Genomic DNA, 21,712 nt, shown 5'->3' with positions numbered 1-21,712 from the left:
GTGAGAAACAAAACAGAAAAAAAACCCAACACTGAATGAGAAGAAAGGTGAGAGGATAAAGCGAATGGGAAAGTGAGACAAACATATGATGAAAGCAAAATGAAATAAAATCTAAAATAAGTGCGCAATACTGAGTGTGACAGAAGCAAAGAAACGGGAAGAATCGGAAAATGAAAAAAGAGTAATGAGGAAGAAGTGAATAAAGAAATGATTTGTATGTGTAATCAAAGACAGACTGAAAATTACACTTAATTAAAGACACAGTGTGAGAAACCAAGAGAATGAAAAAAGGCAGCACATTTACCACTGGCCGGGGCATTCCATGACTAACAGCTTTGTTTGATTTGTTCCATGACCAGACAACATATTCTGCCTTGTTTGTGGTGTTTATTGTCTGGGAAAAATTCTAAAGCAACATTTTTATGCAATTAAAGTTGATAAAGTCACAAAGCTTCTCTCTCTTGTTGTGCAATTCATCTCATGTACTCAGGACTACAATTCCCTTGATGTTTAGCCACACAAGCTCAACAGATTGACACAGGTGTTTTGCATCCAGGCTAATCAAGTGATGCCCTTTGGACCTCTCACACTGCTGCACTCACTTGTTTATGCCTTGAAGGTCTCTGACTCAAAACCTTACTTTATTTATTAAGATTTCTGCACAAATTTGAGTGTGTGGTTGCTTTTTTCATTCATGCCACCCAAGTTAGAAAATATTCCTGATGTACAAATTGTCTGACTTGCAGCACAGTGGTGGCCTCGTGGGCCGAAGCCCAAAAAACTACGGAAACGAAGCATGAGCAGAACACATCCTGCGTTGCTTTGGCATCGATGTGAGCCAAGCAGAGTGAACACTCATCCAGTGCATGCGCCACACAGATGCTACCCAGAGGTTCAGCATCTGGGAGATCTCACAGAAATATGCAAAGCAGACATAACAGTAGACAGCTACTGCTGAATCTGGTTTTCCATCATCACATGTGCTGGGGATTTGTCAGACTGGATAAATCTGTGTGGAGTTTATCCAATGACTAACAAAACAAGCCTTTTTGTTTTTAACATAACTTTTTCAGGAGACCACCAAGTGGCCTTCTGGTGGCCTAAGGGTCAAAGACACCTCTGATTCAAGTCTGGCTGGGGACCTGTGTTAGATTCTGTCTCAAATAAAGGCAAACAATTCTCACAAAATCCACACCAAGACACACAAACCAACAAAGAACTCTGGTCACTTGGTTCTGTATTCAATACATAATGTGTAGTCGCTAGGGCATATGGTCTTTGATTGAAATGTGTGGCCGCATTAAATGCATCTGTGGTGACCCAAAGATAATATCGATATGTCGTGGCAATGAGGTGATAAGCGGCTCCCAAGTGTCCAAAAGACAAACTAAGGAAAACCGAGGGATGAGAATGAGGAGGAGAAACCGCAGTAAGGATGGAGGGGGCTGAGACTAAGGTCCATTACCTGATTAATTTAACTGCGGCCGCCTGAAATGCTCAGAGTGACGGCTCGCCGTTAATGCTAAGAGCGGGAGTGATCTATCACGGCAAGAGACGGTTGACACTTTCTTTCTCCACACCACTAACTTTCATTAACAGTCCCTTTAAAAGACAGCTTTACTCTCCTTGTCACACACACACCCACAAACACAGATATACGAAGATTTATGACTGAATAGGAAAACTTTGAAGCGGAGACAGAGTATTAACCATGACACCGGGGCATTTAATAATCTTATATTCCAGGCACAGTGAGGCCCGCCTCATCTTGTGAGCCCGACGCCATCGATAAAGAGGCTTTGACGGGTTTTTTGTGGTTTGAAAAGACAACTTCAAAATGTCAAGGATTCAGCTAATTCAATTCAGCAGATCACCCATGTGTCACTGCTAATCCCTTTAACCGCACAAAAAGTGAAAACAAGTCTGGTGGCGTTTAGGGCAGTTTTGGGTGGCATATTGGATGTGCAGCGCTGCCGAAATGTCACAGGGCAGCCGGTAAATCAGAAAGTAAAGTTAGGATAAGGTAAGGAATTAATGTCACTAAAATATGATCACACTATGACTGCATCTATGAAAATGTCAAAAATGATCCAGAAATGTTGATGCTACCTCAAACCATCATTTGACAGACATGACACCAAGTATTACTAAGTCACTGTTGAGAGAGGAGTATCTAATTTATTTGCCATGTCATGTTATTGAGTGATACTAGTTGAGAAAGCTAGTAAAATGAGTAGCCATCAACCTTAGCTGTGATTTGTGATTAATCTAAACATAAAATACTAACATGTCAGCATGCTATTATTTGTGAATTAGCATGCTTAGAGGATTATCAGCTCAACTTCATAAACTAAACTAAAGCTTTGATTCTCCATCTGAGCCCAAATGGGCCCGACCCGACCCAAGCTGTAATTTCTCCATATTTCCCCGGGCTTGATCAGGTCGGGTTCTCGCCAATTTACCAGGTTTTTAAATTAAGCTGGCAGTTCTCATGCATAAATGGCAGGAGTTGTATTGAACTGAATCAAGAGGGAAAGAGCGATTTGGAGGCGATAGAGAGAAAACTGGGGGAGAGAGATAGAGTGCATGCAAGAGAGGTACAGCAAACAAGGACAAAAGACAGAGGGGCTACAAAGCAACTTGACTGGCAGAGTTTGCTTCTGTATCCCCGGTAGTGACACCACCCTGCACGAACCGCCACTCGCGCTCAAAAAGGGAGATGCACCAAGGGGGGCAACCTGTTCTGCCAAACCTGTAGAGCCCGAGAGGCAGAACAGACAACAGACTATTAAAAGAAGAGGAAGAGAAGAAGGAGAAGTAGTTTTATATAGTAGTAGTTATATATATATATATATATATATATATATATATATATATATATATATAAGTTTGCGATAATTTGCGCAGCGATCTTGTATCCATACACAGACATCAAGTAGTGATTTTTTTTAATGATATAAATACAAAAACCTTTGGTAGATTACTAGAATAATAAAATCAATCACTTTTTCAGTTCACTACATACACACAAACAGGTTGAAGTGAGATGAACAGACTAAAAACTCTCAATAGATAAAACAGATGTTGACAAAGTTTTTCTTTTGGGACATAATTTTAAGTTGCAAAAAGGTGATAAATCCCAATATACATTATACTATAGTATTGTGACTTACACTCACTGGCCACTTTATTAGGTACACCTTGCTAGTACCGGGTTGGACCACATTTTGCCTTTAGAACTGCTGTAACTCTATGTAGCATAGATTCAACAAGGCGCTGCGGAACACTCCTCAGAGATTTTGGTCCGTACTGACATGATAGGATCACGGAGTTGCTGCGGATTTGTCGGCTGCACTTCCATGATGCAGATCTCCTGTTCTGCCACATCCCAAAGTTGCTCTATTGGATTGAGATCTGGTGACTGTGGAGGCCATTGGAGTACAGTGAACTCATTGTACTAAGGGGCCCAAAGTGTGCCAAGAAAATATCCAGGACCATTACACCACCAACACCAGCCTGAACCGTTGATACAAGGCAGGATGGATCCATGCTTTCATGTTGTTTACACTAAATTCTGACCCTACCATCTGAATGTTGCAGCAGAAATCAAGACTCATCAGACCAGGCAACATTTTTCCAAACTTCTGTTGTCCGATTTTGGTGAGTCCATGCGAAGTGTAGCCTCAGTTTCTTGTTCTTAGCTGACAGGAGTGGCACCTGGTGTGGTCTTCTGCTGCTGTAGCCCACCTGCTTCAAGGTTTGATGTGTTGTTCATTCAGAGACGGTCTTCTGCAGACCTTGGTTGTAACGAGTGGTTATTTGAGTAACTGTTGCCTGTCTATCATCTTGAACCAATCTGGCCATTCTCCTCTGACCTCTGGCATCAACAATGCATTTTCACCCAGAGAACTGGATATTTTCTTTTTTTTGGACCATCCTCTGTAAACCCTAGAGATGGTTGTGTGTGAAAATCCCAGTAGATGATCAGCTTCTGAAAAATTTAGACCAGCCTGTCTGGCAACAACAACCACTCTGATCAGCAGGTTGTCTTGACCATGTCTACATGCTTAAATGCACTGAGTTGCTTCCATATGATTGGCTGATTAGCTATTCATGTTAACGAGCAGTAAAACAGGTGTACCTAATAAAGTGGAAAAAGAAGTGAATTTTTTGGGCCCATTTAAAGTTCTATACTAAACATAACTCATAATGTGTTAAGACTTTACCATTAGCACACTATTATGCTATCCCTAGCTACCAAGGTTATGCTAACATGTGAATTTAGCCAAAGGAATAGCTAAGCCAAGGTATACTTGAGGATGGCCAAGTCCATCCTGGACTTATGAAAGTTGAGCCAAAATGCTGCCATACCACGTATTTTATTTTAATTAACAACATAAGCTTACCTCTGGCGCCACCCTCAGGTCAAGCTTTAGATTTTTGCTCCACTAGTGTGATCTAAGAATAGCAAAGTAATCACTTTAGCATGCAATGAGCATGTAATGTAATGAAAGCCGTCAGTCAAGTCTTAATTTGTAGGCACAGCTGGAACTACACGCAATAAGTTACGGTGAATGTAACATTATCAGCAGTCTGTTAACCGTGACTATTAGCATCTGAACTCGTCATGTCTGATTCTGTTCCCCTGATTGGAGCATGATGCATGACTGTCCCACCATCCATGACAAACCTCTACTTAAAAAAAATGCAAGTGTGAAATTGTGAGGAAACCGAGAACGGACAAAACCAGGCCTTGCAGTGCTTCTAGTGCGACACATCATGAAGCTTGTCACAGCGTGAGCCTTTTCTGTGTTCAGGCTTGTTCACTTGTTCATGACGAGAACACACTCACACACACAAACACACACACACACACACAAAAACCACTGCAAAATTAGCGTAGCCCTCGAATTTCTGGGCAACGACCATCTTTGTCGGTGCCAAGCTAACAGACTGGGTGTTGCTTCTGAGTCCAAGTGATAGAGAGAGGGAGAGAAAGAGAGGGAGGGGGAGAAAGAGAGAGAGATGGATACAGAGTTGGCAGGCTGCTCTGTTGGCAGTGGTTGATGGTAATGAGGCTTTGATTGGGACTGAGTGTGAGGCCTTCGAGACATGAGAGGGTCAGGCAGTGGCAGCTCTGTTGATCACACACACACATGCGCGCACACACACACACCTCTTCTGACTTCTACAGGCCTCCTCCCACTCCTGATCCACCCCTCCTACATGCAAACACACATCAAAGTACAAGCTCCCTGACACTTCTGCATCACTCACTCACTCTCCTCTCTCTCACACACACACACACACACACACACACACACACACACACACGCACACTCACACACTCACTCGCTCACTCACTCAAACACATGACACTCATTTGGAGCTCTTGACGTTCTGTAAAGCCACTCAGGGGAACTAACTTGCTCACATCACAGTTGGTAGCCGCACTTTTATACGCTCTATAAAAACGGTAACGTTGTTCTCAACACATCCACCCTCTGTGGTTTGGGCCAACACACACACATTTGCATTCTGTTTCATCATGACATGTTGACACCAACACAAGTGAAACATGCAAATTATGACAACTTTTTTTTTCCCTTTTCAGTAACATATTTGCTGCTAAGTGCTCACTGCTGTGGTGTTTGCTAAACTGTAGCTCCCACATATCACCTGTCAATCAAACAATGTGGGTGTTACAAAGATGTGTGTCTTTGGATCTACTGTTAATTCTGTTTTGAGCTTCAAAGTGTGGTGCTTTTTAGTTTTTTTCCCTTCATGAGTGCAATGTGCCGTGATACAAAAAAGTGTAAGACAAGCGAATTAAATATTCCTATGAGATAACTGACCTCCAAGCACCACACGAGTCTCTCTGTTTACCTTAAATCATGTGTTTAGAAGAGAAAAGGCTTTCATGTGCAAAGATGAATCACCAGTGTTCCGTTTCAACACTGAAATAACACTTTTGTTGATTATTCTTTTAAGTTAAGTATGTGATTCAGACTAGACCTACAGATGGGTTAAGTATATCTCACATCATTATTTTGGAGCACACAGCTGTCTCTGCTAGTAAACACTGAGTGTGGATCAAACAGGCAGTCAGACGGAGTTTTAATGGAGCAAATCTGATGTGGCCAACATTGAGCCAATCACAGTGCCATAACACTGATGTTTTGACAACGCACACAAGCATTCTCATCTGGGAGGAGAAAAGGACAATTGAATTTTAGTGTGTGACAAGACAGAGGATTACAACAGTGTGCGTTTGTTAGTGACCACGCTATGGGTGTGGATTTGTGTGCAAACTGAGAGGCGTATGCAGTGTGTGGATTGGGGATTTCAAAATATTTCGACATGTGTGTGCAGCTTGTGCGTGTCATAGAGTCCTCCGATGTCTGTGGGAGTACAATATATATCTCTATGTATGTGTGTGTTCCGTACTAATTATTCCAGTGTGTGTATGAGGGTGAACGATGGCTGCATATACGAGTTTGCAGTAATTTTCCATGTGCCTCCCACTGATTACTTTGTGTGTGTGTGTGTGTGTGTGTGTGTGTGTGTGTGTTTGTGGCCCTGACAGTGTTCCATGAGTCTCTTCTCCTCTAGAAGTAAGCTAGTGACATTTGAAGTGATCCCACCTGTTTGACACAGAGCTCTGTTGGCTTCGACCCTACAGAGGCCCTGAGGGCCAAACAGCTCAATTTGAGCTCCTGACAGCCGAGCCCATGGCTCTCATTCACAAACAAGTTCCCTCTTACTGTCCTCCCTCATTCTCTATTGTAGACGCTCATTCACTGCTCTCCCCTTTTACCTACTTTACACAGTACACTTCCATCTTGGAGATACACTGAAAATCTAACAAAGTGTTACAGTACGTATTCAAAGGATGATGCCATGAAAATAGAGGTTGCATACTTTTACTTATTAGTGACACTGAATGTTGACTTTTTTTGAGGTTCAGTTTAGACATATTGTTGATGTAACTGTAGGTTCAACCTGGGATTCACACCAAGGGTGTCTTGGGTGAAATATATACATAGACTTTATTGGTTACACACTAAGTACCAGAAGAAGATAAAATGTCTTTTCTTTTTCTTTTTTTTGGGGGTGTGTGTGAATGTTTTATAAATTGACATTAAAGATGACAGTTTGATAAAAACTTAAGGTCCACTTGGTGGCTTAGTCTGTAGCTTTCAGCTGTCATGAGGATGACTCAATTGTCTTCCACTGACCTTTCCAATATGTGACTTGCTCATTTTCAGTTACACTGACCTGTAAACATATTTTGGGTTTCATACACTGGTGGAAAAAGGACATTTTTAGCTTACTGAGGGTATTAGTATTGCTTTTACACTCCACATACTGAACAAAACACATCACATTACATAATGACTGTCACCGAACACAAGAAAAAGTCTGCTCACATGCTGCCAAACTACCCATTCCATACACCGTCTGTAACGGTAACTGACTGGCTACATTCGTCAGTGATTGACTTGTTGATAGCAAGTAGCAGCAGGTTCTACCATGGCTGCAAAGATATATGACAAAGCGCATTGGCCTTGTAAACTGGGAGTGCACGCTGTATCCCAGGGGCTGTCCCAGAGTGAAAAACAGAGAGAAGCTGGGGAAACTTTTTTTGTAGCCAGCAGGGTATCAAAAACAAACATACCCAGTAAAATGGTGCAGGAAGATGGGAAAATATTGTTTATTTTGGTAGACTTCAGTCCATCTGACGAATGAAATAAGGGAGGGCGGTTGACAAGTGTTCGCTGCTGGCTTGTCATCATGCCTTTACAGGCTTCAAGATTGTATTTATTGTCTGAATTTGTTGACAAGAGTTTGATATTCTGGAAGTCAGGACTATGTTTATTTAAAGAATCAAACAAAACCCCTCATGACTAACAACTGAGATGATGACATAACTTCAAATTTGAGAAATGAGTTGTTGTGACATCCCACTGATTTAGACAGAGCACGCCACATATTTGACATAATCACCTGACAACTGAGATAATTTCATTTGCTAATGAAGACTGTGAGATGGAGCTGAAAACCCTAAATAAAGCTGGTAAGCAAACCTTAAGTTGAGATTATTATTTGAAATTGCTCTTTACAGAGTCAGGAATAAACTTTAGGGGTTAAATATAACCCTGGTTTAAACTGATGGTTGAAAGCCTTCTCCAGCCCACTCTATGCATCACTCTTTGCCTTACAAGGTATTAAGCCAGTCTCTATCAGTCTATGTTATTCAGTTTCTTCTTCCAACAATATTATTTTGTTTTTCTTTCACCACCCATTGTACCAAACTGTACCTCCCTTTCCTCCATCTTTTCTTTCTTTCTCTTCCTCTCCATCCCTGTAGACCTCATTACATTCCTCTCTCAGACAAGAGTCACTGTTTTCCCTTCCCTGTCACCGCCACTTTGGCTAATATGATATACAGATATATTACCGGCCAGCCCCTGAGGCCTTCCAACCAATCAGATGAAGGGAGGACAGACCGAATGGCCCAGACACCGAAGGTAATGGGGATAGAGAAAGGGGAGGAAATGTATAGAGTATCCACTAATAGGTTGTGTGTGTGTATGTATGTAGGAGAGAATTTCTGTCAGTTTAGCTGTAAGGGATTGTTTGACAGGTAAAATGTTTGAGACAGAATTAATAACAGGAAAATAAACCACAAAGGTCAAGTTGCCTGGAGTCTTATTAGTGTTTCCCCACACTCTTTAGTGTTGTAGCTCCACAGCTCAGACCTGTCCTGTTCATCTGTTTCACTCACGCAATAAATCATAAAGCTCTTTCAGGTACAAGTTGCCTGAAAGTGCGGTGAAATGTTATGTCTTTTTAAAGAATTTTACTGGTTGTCCATGTGTTAACAGATGTACCAATCTGATAATTTAAGGGGTCACTCAAAGAGGATGTATCAGCTGTTTGCAGTAGGTATTGATCAGTGTGTCTTGGTTAGATGGACTGCTATTGATCGCATCCCACTCCTCGCCTGATCTCTAATTCAGCGTGTATGTTTTTATATAGTTTAGGTAAGTTTTGTGCTAACATTGTGCATGGGCCGATAATAACAAAAATAATGTAATTAAGTCCAAATACTATCAAGAAAAGTCTGCCAGGGAGTGAAAAAGTAAAACTGAACCATGAAGTAAAATCTACGACCAAAATGCATTTGAGCAAGACACTGGGTCTTCCACCGTAAAGGAGACTCACTAACAGGTCTGCTGGATGTGACTGTTGCTACCTGTTGGTGTTAATTACAAATGCTTAAATTAAATTTTGACATTAGACATAAAGAAATACTTTAAAGAACGTAATTAAACTGATGTGGGTACAATTCGATGAGGGTGTGTGTCGCTTTGTAACAGGCTGGTCAGGTATTTTACAGTCTTACCTGAACATGTCCCCGAGTCCTTTCAGCATGCCCTTCTTGGGTTTCCCCTTTTCTTTCTCCTTCCCTCCCTCCTGCTGCTTCTTCTTCTCCTTCCCCGCCTTCTCTTTGTCTTTCTTCTTCTCCTCTTTGGTTCTATTAGTGCCATTGACCAGGGGTTTCTCGGAGCCGGACAGCGGGGTCTGGTCGGCCACCGTGGACACCGAGTCTCTCCCCGATCGCGAACTCTCCTCTGTGTCCTCCTCCACTGAAGAGCGGGAAAGACATAAAAGAGGGACATAGAAAGAAACGCGGAGGAAAATGGAGAACACGTTCTTTTTAACCAATGAACAGGTAGTGTAATTTTAAGTAGAACTGTTACACATATGAAAATCCATAAGCCTAATAAATGAAAATCTATAAGACTCATAAATGTGCAATTATACCTCCTAAGTGCCAAGAGGAGCCTAATGCAATTTAATTACATATTACAAGTGACTGAGGAGCTGTTCTACAATGAGATAGTGATCATTAAATACCATTAGACACAGACTCTTATAAAAATGGAGGAACGCAATTCATGGATTACAGTTTGATGGTACTATGGCACGTTATTCCAGCAAAATATGAGATTCTCTTTAGACAGGACACATCAGATTATCTGGGCTGTAAAATTGATATAAAGGACTACAGAATTCAACTGTTTAAATGGTTTCATTTTTGATAAGAAATATACCTTCGTTTTCCATTTTTATTTAATGTTATGGGGACATACAGTAAGACTTAAATGAAAGAGAAGAAGAGGATGACAAAGACCTGAGGAGGATAATCTGTGTTTGAAACTCATCCTCTTCAAGATGCCTCACATTGACAGTGTGACGCATGTGATATCTAATGCAGTAGCTGGTAACACCCTGAGTCAGCGATATGCCATTGCCACAAGCAGTGATAAAATCAGCTGCCGCGTATTGAGCATTAGTCAGAATGCTGTCACTCCCATGCATGAATATCGAAGCTACATTCGTTTTAGTGGCTGACACATTATCAGTTTCAATATCATTGTTATTGATCACCATTGCTGTGTTAATGTCATCTCAGTAACCCATAATGCAATGTCAAAGAGGTGCCATTGTACAATTTCTCATTTCAGACATGCTCCAGAGGTTATACAGTGACTGAGGTTTGAAGTTCCCTGTTGAAGGACATCGACAGGACTCCTGTGAAATTATGGCTGCTGTCGGCTCAAACCTGTGATATTTCAGAAACAGAACAGTCTTGTTAACTGTCGGCCGATATGCAAATGGTGGATATCTTACATGTCTCCATGCCCTCATCGTCTTCTTCCGTCGCAGCTGGTCGGTCATAGGATTTGTCGATGGCTGCTCTGAAGCTCTCGTTGCAGCCCCGCCCCCTGATGATGCGGGGGCGTGGCCGGTGGAAGGGAAGGTCCCCGTTGAGGGTTACCTCAGCAACAGCCGTCTGGAGGCTCTCGAGGGAGCTGGACTTCTTCAAGCCTAGCGATGGTCCAACATCTTTTGTGGAAGAACCTGATGGAAGGATACAGAGGTACTGTAGGAAAAATAAAGTTTTCACCTGACACATCGAGTCTACAAAGGTGATTCTATCTTAGTACCGTATCCTGTAGTATCTAAAGGCCAGAGTCAGTCATTTCTATTCTACACCATTCTCAGCTGACTATCAGGTCATTCTTATTAACTTTAACAGCAGAGAAGAGAGGCAAATCTAATTTTTCTCAGGCAATTCCTCTTGGGAATAAAGCAAAAATATGTGCAGCGGTACTTCAGCAACAATGCTGTAAAAAGTATTGGAAGTGTGTACCACTGCACGCATCTAATTACAGTGAAAGGTTATCCCAATATGCGGTCTTATTTATCATCAGCTTTCTAATCTATTCTAATATTCCTATTACAAAAAGCTTAAATCTAGATTCACATCCATCTTGATTTTATTCTGTTTTTACACAACCTTCCACACTTCTTAATCACTTCTTTGGTGCGGTAATAAAGAACACAATCTGGTCACAATCAATATGCACACATTGACCTTGGCTGTGTCTAAAACACTCTCAAGGATAAAGGATGATGCAGTGCAAGAGAAGCAACATTATCATGAGAGTTATGTTACAATATGACTACACAGGATGATTTAAGAGGATGAATTGAGAGGATGAGAGAGTTTTTTTTTTTTTTGTTTAAGCACAAAAGCTGACGAAGCAATGTGACACATATTTCAAAAACAGGCCACTTCCTGCCAATTCCAAATGACCAACAACTAGAGCTGTCCAAGTTTGACCTCAGAGACTGCACCGTTGAATCATTTGAGTACATTTTTATTTTTGTGGTGGATTCTGGGACTCGCTCCAGTCAACCTCACCGTGACCCTCGAGGTGACCGTCCACTGAAAATGCTATTATAATACGTGACGTAAGTGTGATGGCAACAACACAGAAGCCGGTGAGCATCAAAACCATTGCATAAACCAGCTATGTATCAGTAATGACATACACGCCTATTAGTGTTCCAAGTAATGCTATGATGGAGCATCCCATTCCTCATGAGTAAATGAGAAATGCCTCGTCTACCTTAACGTGCTTATAGCCTCAGAGGACCAGTAAGCAACTCTAACAACAGCATATTTAAACCTGGATACTGTTTGTTTAAGCAAGAAGGAAACTGATCAATTGTGTGTATTAGTGTGTGTTTGTGTAACATTCCTCCTGACTGACTACGAATTTCATTACAAGATGTGGCTCTGAATGAAAATAACCATCAGCAAAATAGGAGAAACATGACAGTTTAATTAAACTAAGACTATTTGTACAGTGGTGCGGGCATAATTTTTGTTCCCATATGGCACCTTTCACAGGCTGAGAATGTGTACGGTGGCAAATAAATGCAAGAAGATAAGGTGAGGAGGTATGAAGGCAAATAGGAAAGTCCTAATCTCCTGGGTGGTGTCACTTGGAGCAGAGGGCTGCAAAATACACATGGCCTGACAGATTAACATGTGGTGCCACGACAGAGGAGAGTGAATGAAAGAGAGAGATAGGGAAGAAAGGAGTGACAGAGGAAGAGAGGAACAAAATAACATGAGAAGCAAAACGAGAGTTGAAGAAGGAAGGAGGAGACAGGAAAAGTCAAACTTTTGCTACAGTGTCGATAAATTATATATTTGTGACCCATTTTCATAGATTAGTGTCTTCAGTGAGGGCAAAGGGACTCAGTCACATCATGTTTACTGTATTGCCTGCTTTTTTGTGATTTAAATTATTACTCTAAGCATAATGTACTTGGCTTTCTTGAGACAAAGTAAAATGCTCTTACAATCAATTAGGGTGAAATATATTGAAATTTATTCAAATGACCTGCCAGGGTTGTAGAATAATCCCAAATAGTCTGGAAGCAAGCGAAAAAAAAAATTGCCAAGCTTCTTGTTTACAGTGAGACTGACCGAAAAAAAGAAGAAAGACGGAGAAGAAAAAATAGAAATGGAAAATTGAATACATGCAGAGTGAACAAGCGAGTGGGTTGGCGGCCTCCCATTCATTCTCATCAGCCTGTCCTGTTCCCTTAACGTCTCACTGAGAGCCGGGCTGATAGGCTTTTCACGCTGCACACCCACTTTATTTAAAGGCTTTGCCCGGCGCCATTCACTACAGTCACACTTCAGTGGCGGCCTTACCAAAAAAAAAAAAAAAAAAAAGAAAAAGGATCATTTATACTGTGTTGGAGATCTGACAAATGGCATTTAGTCACATACATGAAAAACTTGTTTTCTTTTTGAAAGACTTTCAAATAACCTGGTGATGAGGTTTTGGTGAAACACGGATCTGTGTCAGGCCCACGTGGCCACAGAGAGTGTAGTTAGGACATTTGGAATGAACTACTTTAATAGGGCTGGCTTGTGTGGAGAAAATCAAATATCACCATATATTTGATCCAGTATGTGGGGTTGACTATTGGTGAGAAGGTAAAAGCAAATATACGGCTGGAATAGCCTGGTAAATTCAGAAAATGACAACACTTAGTGTAATGCAGCCTTTAAAGCCAGGAGAAGACAACACTTTTATGATATCCAGTCTCATATCACATGATAAAAAGTAAGCATGTGTACATTTTTGCCATTTCTTTTTTGACATAAAACACCACAGCTCACATACAGTGTCTGACAGAAATGTAAAAAGACAGCTAAATGGATTATTTTCAAATCTGGCAACCAGTCAGTCAGTTCAGAGTAATCTGTGTCAGTGTGTTTGGACAGAGTGACACCCCTACTCATCTGCAGATAAACACGATCCTACCAAGTTAAGCAGTGACAGGCTTACAATAACAAATACAGAGCAGTCGTGCTGCAGCTGGAACACGGAGGGGTCAGATTGGTGTCGACACCAGACACACCTGGAACTGGCAACAGAACGGCTATTGATTCAGTCTGCATGGAGGGAATCACCTATCATTTGATTTCACTGCCTCTATCATCTCTATACAGTTCACTATGTGACGAGAAAGGATGGTAACTGAAGTTGGTTGTCCAAAATGGGGTGTTTTGTGTCTGCAAGAGTGACACATTACCACAAAATGTAACAACGAGTCACGTTGTTTGTCAGTCAAATAACATTTTGACACAATAATAGTGTCCTCCAAATCTTAACACATTTGCAGTTGTTGGCTTTTATCTTAATTAACATGTTGGCCCAGGCTGTGCCAATTCTGGATCCAGTTTTTCAAACTTTTTCTTTTGGTAACAATCTTTTATTTTACTAAAAATGTCAATTCATCAGTGTAATGATGATATCTAACTGGAAGTCAGTATTGTGTTTCACATCGCTGCTATTTTAAGGGTCACTCCCCATCTACTAAGCAACACTAATCCACAAACGATATCACTGAATCCTTTTTTCAGGAATAGCGGATAATTAACTGCAGGAAATATTTACCACGTCCCCAAATGAATTTAAATGGACTCATAATGTGAACTTTACAGGGATCACCAATGGGACACTTTCTCACAGGGATTTATGATATATCAAAAAACAAAAAAGACATTGCCAACAGTCCTGTATTGTCTTGCATCGTTGAAGTGTCCTTGTCCAACATGTGGCAGCGGCCTGTGTCAATAAACCTCTCATCCAATCACAGCTCGAGAGGCGATGGCTACTCTATCCCATCTCTCAGAGCTGTCACAGTCTTTGGTTTCAGCAGGCTGGTTGTGTTTTGGCTTTGGGAAATGGACCATGGATCATTTAGACTAACTGGGGAGTAGGGATCTTTTTTTAAATATTGGTAAAGTGACACCAGGGGCCCACAAAGTGAAAATAAACCTTGCACGCATAAATAAACAGGGTGAAATCTATTAGGCCAAAACATTAGGGGAAACTGAATGGGTACTAAACTCCAAACTACAAACATACCTTCTTTTCTCATAATGTTCACATTAAATATAAACCCGAAAAGCAATTATAAATCAGTATCTGTACCCTAAATATCTGCCAGTGTGATGAGTTTGTGTGTGATTTAAGAATTTCAATGTAATAATCAGATCAGTTTGATTCAGACAACACAATGGAACTTAACTAAAGATCATTCAATGATTTGCAGTGAAGGAAACTTGATTATCAACAGAAACAAGTGCTCTCACATCATGTGCACATTTTTTCATGGGCTTGATTGGAGACAAGTTAAAAATGCCACAGCAGTGATAAAACTAGCTTCTTATTAAGCGTCAGATGGAAAGAAAGTTTTGTAATTGAGATAATATGTGCCACTACTGGTCCGTATAACTGTTCAGTCAGTCAGTTAGCACCTAACAGCCACCACCAGTGGTGCTGAAATGACTTAACTGAAAACTCGGCCAACTAATCCAAATTGTGAGTCACCCAGCTGTCATTTTAAAAGCCAGCGCCCACATTGTGTAAGTAGCAAATGTACTTTGACTCCTCTACGTGCCCGTGAGTGTAGTTCTTTAAATGAGGTGTGGTGTATTGATATTTTGAGGCAGCTGAAAGCCACTGCATCATTGACCAAAAGCCTGGTTTAAGGTCAGAATGGTGCAGTATTTCCTATTTTCCTGCTAATTAAGGAAGCATTATTCAGATATTCAGATGTGTCTACATACAATGTCTGTACATCCTGCTTACACAAAAAAGGGATGCACAAATGGGTAACAGGTGGGTGAAATAATACATCATTAATGAGGAGAGATATTAATTATGTTCTCTAAATTGTAACAAACCACAGTTTCTCCAATTTGCCAAATCCACTATGTAAATATCATGTAACAGGTACAGGCACACCTGGCTTTTAAAGGGAATGGGAGGTGACACTCTGATTGTTGGAGTTCATGTTACACCCACAACACACCTATGATTAATTAAGGAACTAAACACAACCCCTTTGCCCCGTGCACCTTACACTGTACCCAAACTATGCGGCGTTAAACTAGCAAAAATGAAGTTGGACACATTCTTAATGCACTTGTGCCATCCACTTCAGACCATGCGCTTTAGATCGTTTGAACAGGGCCAGACTTTTAACCATTATTAAACAGGTCGATTTTCCAAACTCATCATTTTTTGTGATTGTGCAAATTTTGACTGTCCACTCCTAAAAGCCAAAGTGAAGGCCGCATGACATTATGATGCATGCAAAGTGTGACCGACATGGAATTTTGTCTCCTACTAAGAGTCAATGTTTCGTTTAACCATGACCATGATCTTCCAATACCCTTAACTGAACAGACTGGGTTGCCTAAACTTAACCAGGCCTTAACCTTATACATAGCAGATCAAAGAATCATTGCTGTTACTGACATAAGGTTAATTTAACATGGCTCTGACAAACTACATATTTTGTCATTTAGGTATGGGGACTTGATCGATTTTGACTTGTTAACTTTTCCTACTTGTTGTCACATTATGCAATCATACAGCTGACTCATCTGTTACCACCATTTGGCAGATACACCTAATCCTTGCCGACTCATGATATCGTAACATGACAGAAAGCTGGAAACAATCTCTTCATTTCCTTTCTGCCCACACACTGTTAAAAGGTTTCAGTGAAAGTATTACAATACTTAACAAAGTATCCATTTTTGCTTTTCTACCAAACCTCTTTCTATCCTCTTGCCACTTTCTCTGTGCCTCCATTCTCACACTATTATGTAGTAAGAGTTCACAGCCATATCTGCAAGTTACCAAGACAGCTTCCATCTCACACTCTAAACCTCTCATCTCTCTTTTTCTTCCTCTCTACACGTCTTCCTTCAGCCAGGTCCGTTCTTTTGTCCAAGTTGCTGATATCAGAGGCAGGCCTTCTATTCAGTCGAGGCGACAGTGAAAATACACAAGACTTGACAATGACGGATGACTCGCTGTCAGGTCGCTGCCTTAACCAAGGACAGAGTGCTTTTTCTGCTGTCCCTCTCCTCGCACACACGTGTACACTCCCAACACACTCACACACAAAACAATTAGTGCTACAGCCGCATCTGAGGCAAAAGGGAGAAAATCAAATCTGTAGTCACCCGACTGCTTTCACAACCATGTTCGGCAGCGACCTCAAACTGTGGCGAGGAGTGCGAGTCTTCACTCTGCAGTCTGACAAATTTGTCTTGTCAAGAGCACAACACCAAACACTGGGACCACTACACAAATGCATAAAGAGCAGAGCGGTGGATAAACCGTCTGAATCACAACAGCAAGTTATCCACTGAATTTGTATTTGTAAATCAATATGTGCAATATAAAGTCTGTCATTGTTGTTCCTGTACAATTTGTGTCACGTCCTGTACCCATTATGAATCGATTCATTCTACAAAGCCACAGAGACAGGTTGCAGTTCATTTATAGTTCTCGGCACAAACATATTTTCTTACTCTGGATCACCTCAGCAGCTACAAGTGTTCCCTAAAGGTTTATAATGTATCATCAAAAAATAAACACTAGTCTGTTTATATCTTAAATGAAGAAAAAAATGGGCTGCAAAGAAAGATCAGAGATGATATGATGGACCTGGGACAGAGGGGTTTAAGTTTTTTTGACCAAGTACCTGTGCCAACACCAGTACCCTTAAAGTAATAACAATACCAAAAGAGTACTTCATTGGATAACCATAATGTGAATGGACTGGCCTGAAGCATAGCCATACTTTCAAACATTTGGTTGGCATCTCAGCAGGCTGAACTGCCAACGCCGTCAAATATGCTGCACTCAACAGTGTCAAGGCTAACTGTTAGCATCAAAAGGCTACAGTTACCTAGAGGTAATTAATGGATTAAACAGTAAAGTTGAGCCATTTCGGTGTCGCATTAAGTTTGTTCTGATGGTTTAACAGCTGCTGCTGTTGTGCTAACACATGCTAAATGGGCAGACATTGAACTGACCACTTGCAAAGAGGAGAGCAGCTTGAGAGACGGCAGCAACAGAAAGTTTGCTGATCCAGCAGGAGGTCGGAATGGTCCAGAATCAGACCCCCAGTACAAAAAAGGAAAGGAGTACAGTTAAAATTTTGCTTTTTATTTCTAATTTCCCCAAATTTGCAGGCACGCTCATTAACATTTTGATAAAATGTATTGTTACTATATTCATTTGCTTTCAAAGCTGTTTGTTATTCACACAAACTCAACTTTCTCTATGTTTTCCAGTTGTCTTGGCAAGCATAATGTTTAATTCTACATCAGTATTTCTAGGTTTAGGGTTAGTAGGCAGGATGTAATTCTATCAGTATGACATATTACTACTATACACTTTACTCTGCTGCAGATTTTCTCTTAATAATATTAACAACCATTTTATTGCACTCATTAATGCTAGTTTTGCTACTTCGCCGTTCTTTTTAATCACTGTTAAGTTACTGTCAATTTAACTTGACACTTCCTGCAAATGTATTTCAAATTAAAAAACCTTTCAGCAGCTCATAAGGCATGCATAATCTTCCCCTTTCCTAGTATGCTTTTTATTTTGAACTTCTGCTGTTGTCAAGCATTGCAATTTATTGACAGCTGCTTAAAAGAACAGCAAAGTCGAAATGATCACAGAAAAACTGTGAATGAAAACAGTATTTGTCAGAGCAGCAGAGCGGTACGTTCGATATGACTCGTGTTGCACTGATTGCATAAACTGTGAAAATGTACATTTTACAGAATTTGCTATGAGAGCCATTCAAGTGCAGATAATTTCATATCTTCCCTCTTTTGCGTGTTCTGGTAACAGACTCCATTATTTCAATACCAGCTTTTATGTACTCCATGTGAACGGATAATAATATATCATGTGGTATTACATCATAAAACAGCAACACTCTGAATGAATCCTATCTCCTAGGGGCTTTAAGTTCAACATAAAAAGTCAAATATTGCTTATACCCCTCAGTCCCAGGCTTTGGATATGCACCTTGAGAATAAAAATGATTGTGATGGTGGCGATGGAAGTATTCCGTTCTACCTTTTAATGCACCGTTCCTTACCTGTGTTGGTCTCGGGACGAGGGGTGAGGTTAATCTCGTCGGCTACTGTTAAAGGAAGGGGAAGGAAAGAGGAGAGGGATACAAACATTTGGGGTTCAGTTAGTGCTCATGACATTCCACATGCAACATCCAGGTAGCGCTGCAAACATCACAAACTGCTTCATCTCAATTAGGATCGGACGCCATGCGAGACAAGGAGGTGGGGGAGGAGTGGGGGGAGTTGGGAAATGAAAAGAGGGTTTGAGGATAGCAATCAGACTTGTTGTGATATCAACACGGCACAGAGCGGCAATCTGGTCGGGAAGATTAGATATGATTATAGAGAGTGCGAGCAGAGAGACTGTTGCAGCCAAAGCAATCAGCGACTGTTCGAAGCCATTTCAAGGTGAATCAACACAGTGAAGTTCTTGACTTTGGCAAGAGATGCAGAGTCTGTTTCCATACAGAGGCAAGGGGGTGGAATACATTTAAAATATAAGGAACATGTTTGAAACATGGGGACGTGCAGGGATATGTGCAAAAGTTAACAGGAAATGCGACTTTTCTTAGTTTATCAAATGACTCTACAGAAATGTGTACACAAGCCTTGAATGCTTAATTTTCCAAATGGAGATTACACATCAAATCTCATATTCTAAATGTGTTGGAGGGATAAAAACAGCAATTTTACCACTCGGCTTGGAAGTTTTGTGATCCTGGGTTTACCCCAAGTGAGCAGTTATGGTCCATACCATGTTCTGAGCACCAACAGTGTATGGCTGAAGAGAAGCACTGTACCTTAACCGTAGCACATCTTAAAAATTGCAGAATTGACATGTGAGGGAAACGAGCAGGCTAAGGAAGGACAAAAATGACTTTAAGGATATAATATCTTAGTCTCCGACCGATGATATGAATATGTTCATATTGTGTGACTGAAAGCAAGTGAAGGTTTTCACATTCCCCCTCCATCCCTGCTCTTGGACAGCAAGTCATATCCACCTGGAATCTAATGAACATCCCACATTATGGAAGGCACATGGACATTTTTGAAAACTGTACCTAGGTCCATGCTCTTGGACTTGCGTGTCTTGATGATTTCGAGCTGAGCGGCATCTCCAAACTGCTTGGTGCGTTTCTCCGACATGCTCTGGCGTCCAAAGCCTTCCCTTTGGAAAGCGCCGTCTGGATTATTTTCATCTGGATTCACAGAGCTGGGATAAGGGTTTGACAGAAAGACAAGACTGACTTTATTTCTCCAGTACAGGGGAAACTTTCATAGCACTACATGGAAGTACAAGAACAGGTGATTAGTATAGTAACTAAAATTTTTAGCATTTTCTTTATAAAATATGGAGACCTAAAATGAAAATAAATAGGAGGAAGTACAGAAGGAGGCAACGTAGTCCCATCTCATCAATACCTGAGCTTGGTCAGTGGCCCTCAGCGTCAAATACCAATGCACAGATGCAACGGGTGGTGGCATTTTTTGACACTCCAAGTAACTAATGTGGTCGTATGTATAACATTCTACGCTAGTGATGTATTTCATGTGACGTTACATAAAGATAGTAACACCGTACTTATTTTAAGCCAAACTGTGATGCTTTTTCCCAAACCTTACCACATTTTGTTGTTGCCTACACCTTAGGAAGTAAACCTAAAAACAAAGTTTATACCTACATTCTAAGTTTATTCTAAAAAGAGACTGAATTGCTGGATGTGCGGAGCCACTGATTAAGTGTCGGTATTTGACGAGTTGGGAGTGAGAATGTGTTGCACAAAGAAAAAACAAGAGCCACCGACATGGCACAAAGACAGGGCTGAATGAGGCGACTAAGTGAAAAAGGTTCATAAAAGTTCAAAGAACCTCTCTTGTTTTGAACTCATAGGGTTCACAGAAGGAAACAGAGGGTGAACAAGAGATGGACGGGAATCTAGGAAAGAATTAGAAGAGATAAAAAAGTGGAATAATTACAAAAGGAAGGATTGGGGCAATGAGAGAGTGAGTTACAAACAGAAAGACAGCATGGGGGGGAAAATTAAAGAGAAAGACAGAATGCTCAGAGAATGTAAGAAAAGAGAAAGACAGAGCTTTAAGCAGAAGAAAGTAAATGGGTGGCAGAGAAATAATGAGAGGCAGTGAAAGAAAAAGATGAAAGTGAGACCGACACAGAAGAAAAAGCTAAACAAAAAATTGTATTAGAGAAAAGACGAGGCAGTGTGGGACAGATAAGGCCGAGAGATAACGCATAGGGAGAGAGTTAAACAAAAGAGGAGCAAAATAAGATATGAAAAGAGTAATCAGGGGAGGAAAGTGAAGAAAGAAGAAACAAATGAGACAATGAGAAACCGAGGGATGTCTTTGGAAGTCATTATATAAAGATTCATGCTATGGTCATCTTAGGGACTAGACTATCACTTTAATAAAAAGGGTAAGAATAAAACGTAATTTATTGGATGATCTTATAATGATCAGTTGCAGCTCTAAGTTTAAAAACACAACAGGCCCCCAGCAGCATTGTGTCAGAACAGGGGTCCTTCACATCAGGCTGAGAGGCCAGTGGAGAAAAAAGCTGCCCCAGTGAGCTCTGCTTACAATCAGAGGGCAATCAAGAAAAGAACACACTTGCACAAATATACTCCAACCAACAACAAAGGAGACACACTGACCTTGTTCAAATAACAAGCTTTTAGAAGGTGAAATAAAATAAAAGTATTTGCTATGCAGGTAATTCTAGGCTTGTCCACAGTTTAAGACCAAAGCAAAGTGAGTCAAATGTGGTGCTACTGTTCAAACAGTGATGACAAATTGACCTTAAAATACTAACTCTATAGAGAAACTCTTTAGCTTAAGAGTCTA

The 21,712-nt window shown here is 40.8% G+C and overlaps 1 protein-coding gene across 7 annotated transcripts in view; it reads right to left on the bottom strand.

The window, feature by feature from the left end:
- Positions 1–21,712, bottom strand: part of pard3ab (par-3 family cell polarity regulator alpha, b) — a 289,056-nt gene that overhangs the window by 73,917 nt on the left and 193,427 nt on the right. For 4 of the 7 annotated variants that reach the window (XM_033651213.2, XM_033651214.2, XM_033651216.2 and 1 more), the window contains 4 exons: positions 19,912–20,063; positions 18,871–18,915; positions 10,702–10,932; positions 9,410–9,653 (listed from right to left, as the gene is read on the bottom strand). In XM_033651213.2, the coding sequence (XP_033507104.2) occupies positions 9,410–9,653; positions 10,702–10,932; positions 18,871–18,915; positions 19,912–20,063 (672 nt within the window). The remainder of the gene's footprint in view (positions 1–9,409; positions 9,654–10,701; positions 10,933–18,870; positions 18,916–19,911; positions 20,064–21,712) is intronic. The other 3 variants (XM_033651215.2, XM_033651218.2, XM_033651220.2) reach the window with 2 other exon arrangements.

The sequence above is a fragment of the Epinephelus lanceolatus genome, chromosome 12, assembly GCF_041903045.1.
Source record: "Epinephelus lanceolatus isolate andai-2023 chromosome 12, ASM4190304v1, whole genome shotgun sequence".
In the NCBI taxonomy this organism is placed as follows: Eukaryota; Metazoa; Chordata; class Actinopteri; order Perciformes; family Serranidae; genus Epinephelus; species Epinephelus lanceolatus.
The sequence above is the reverse complement of the archived record's forward strand: the minus strand, read 5'-3'. Positions and strand labels throughout refer to the sequence as shown.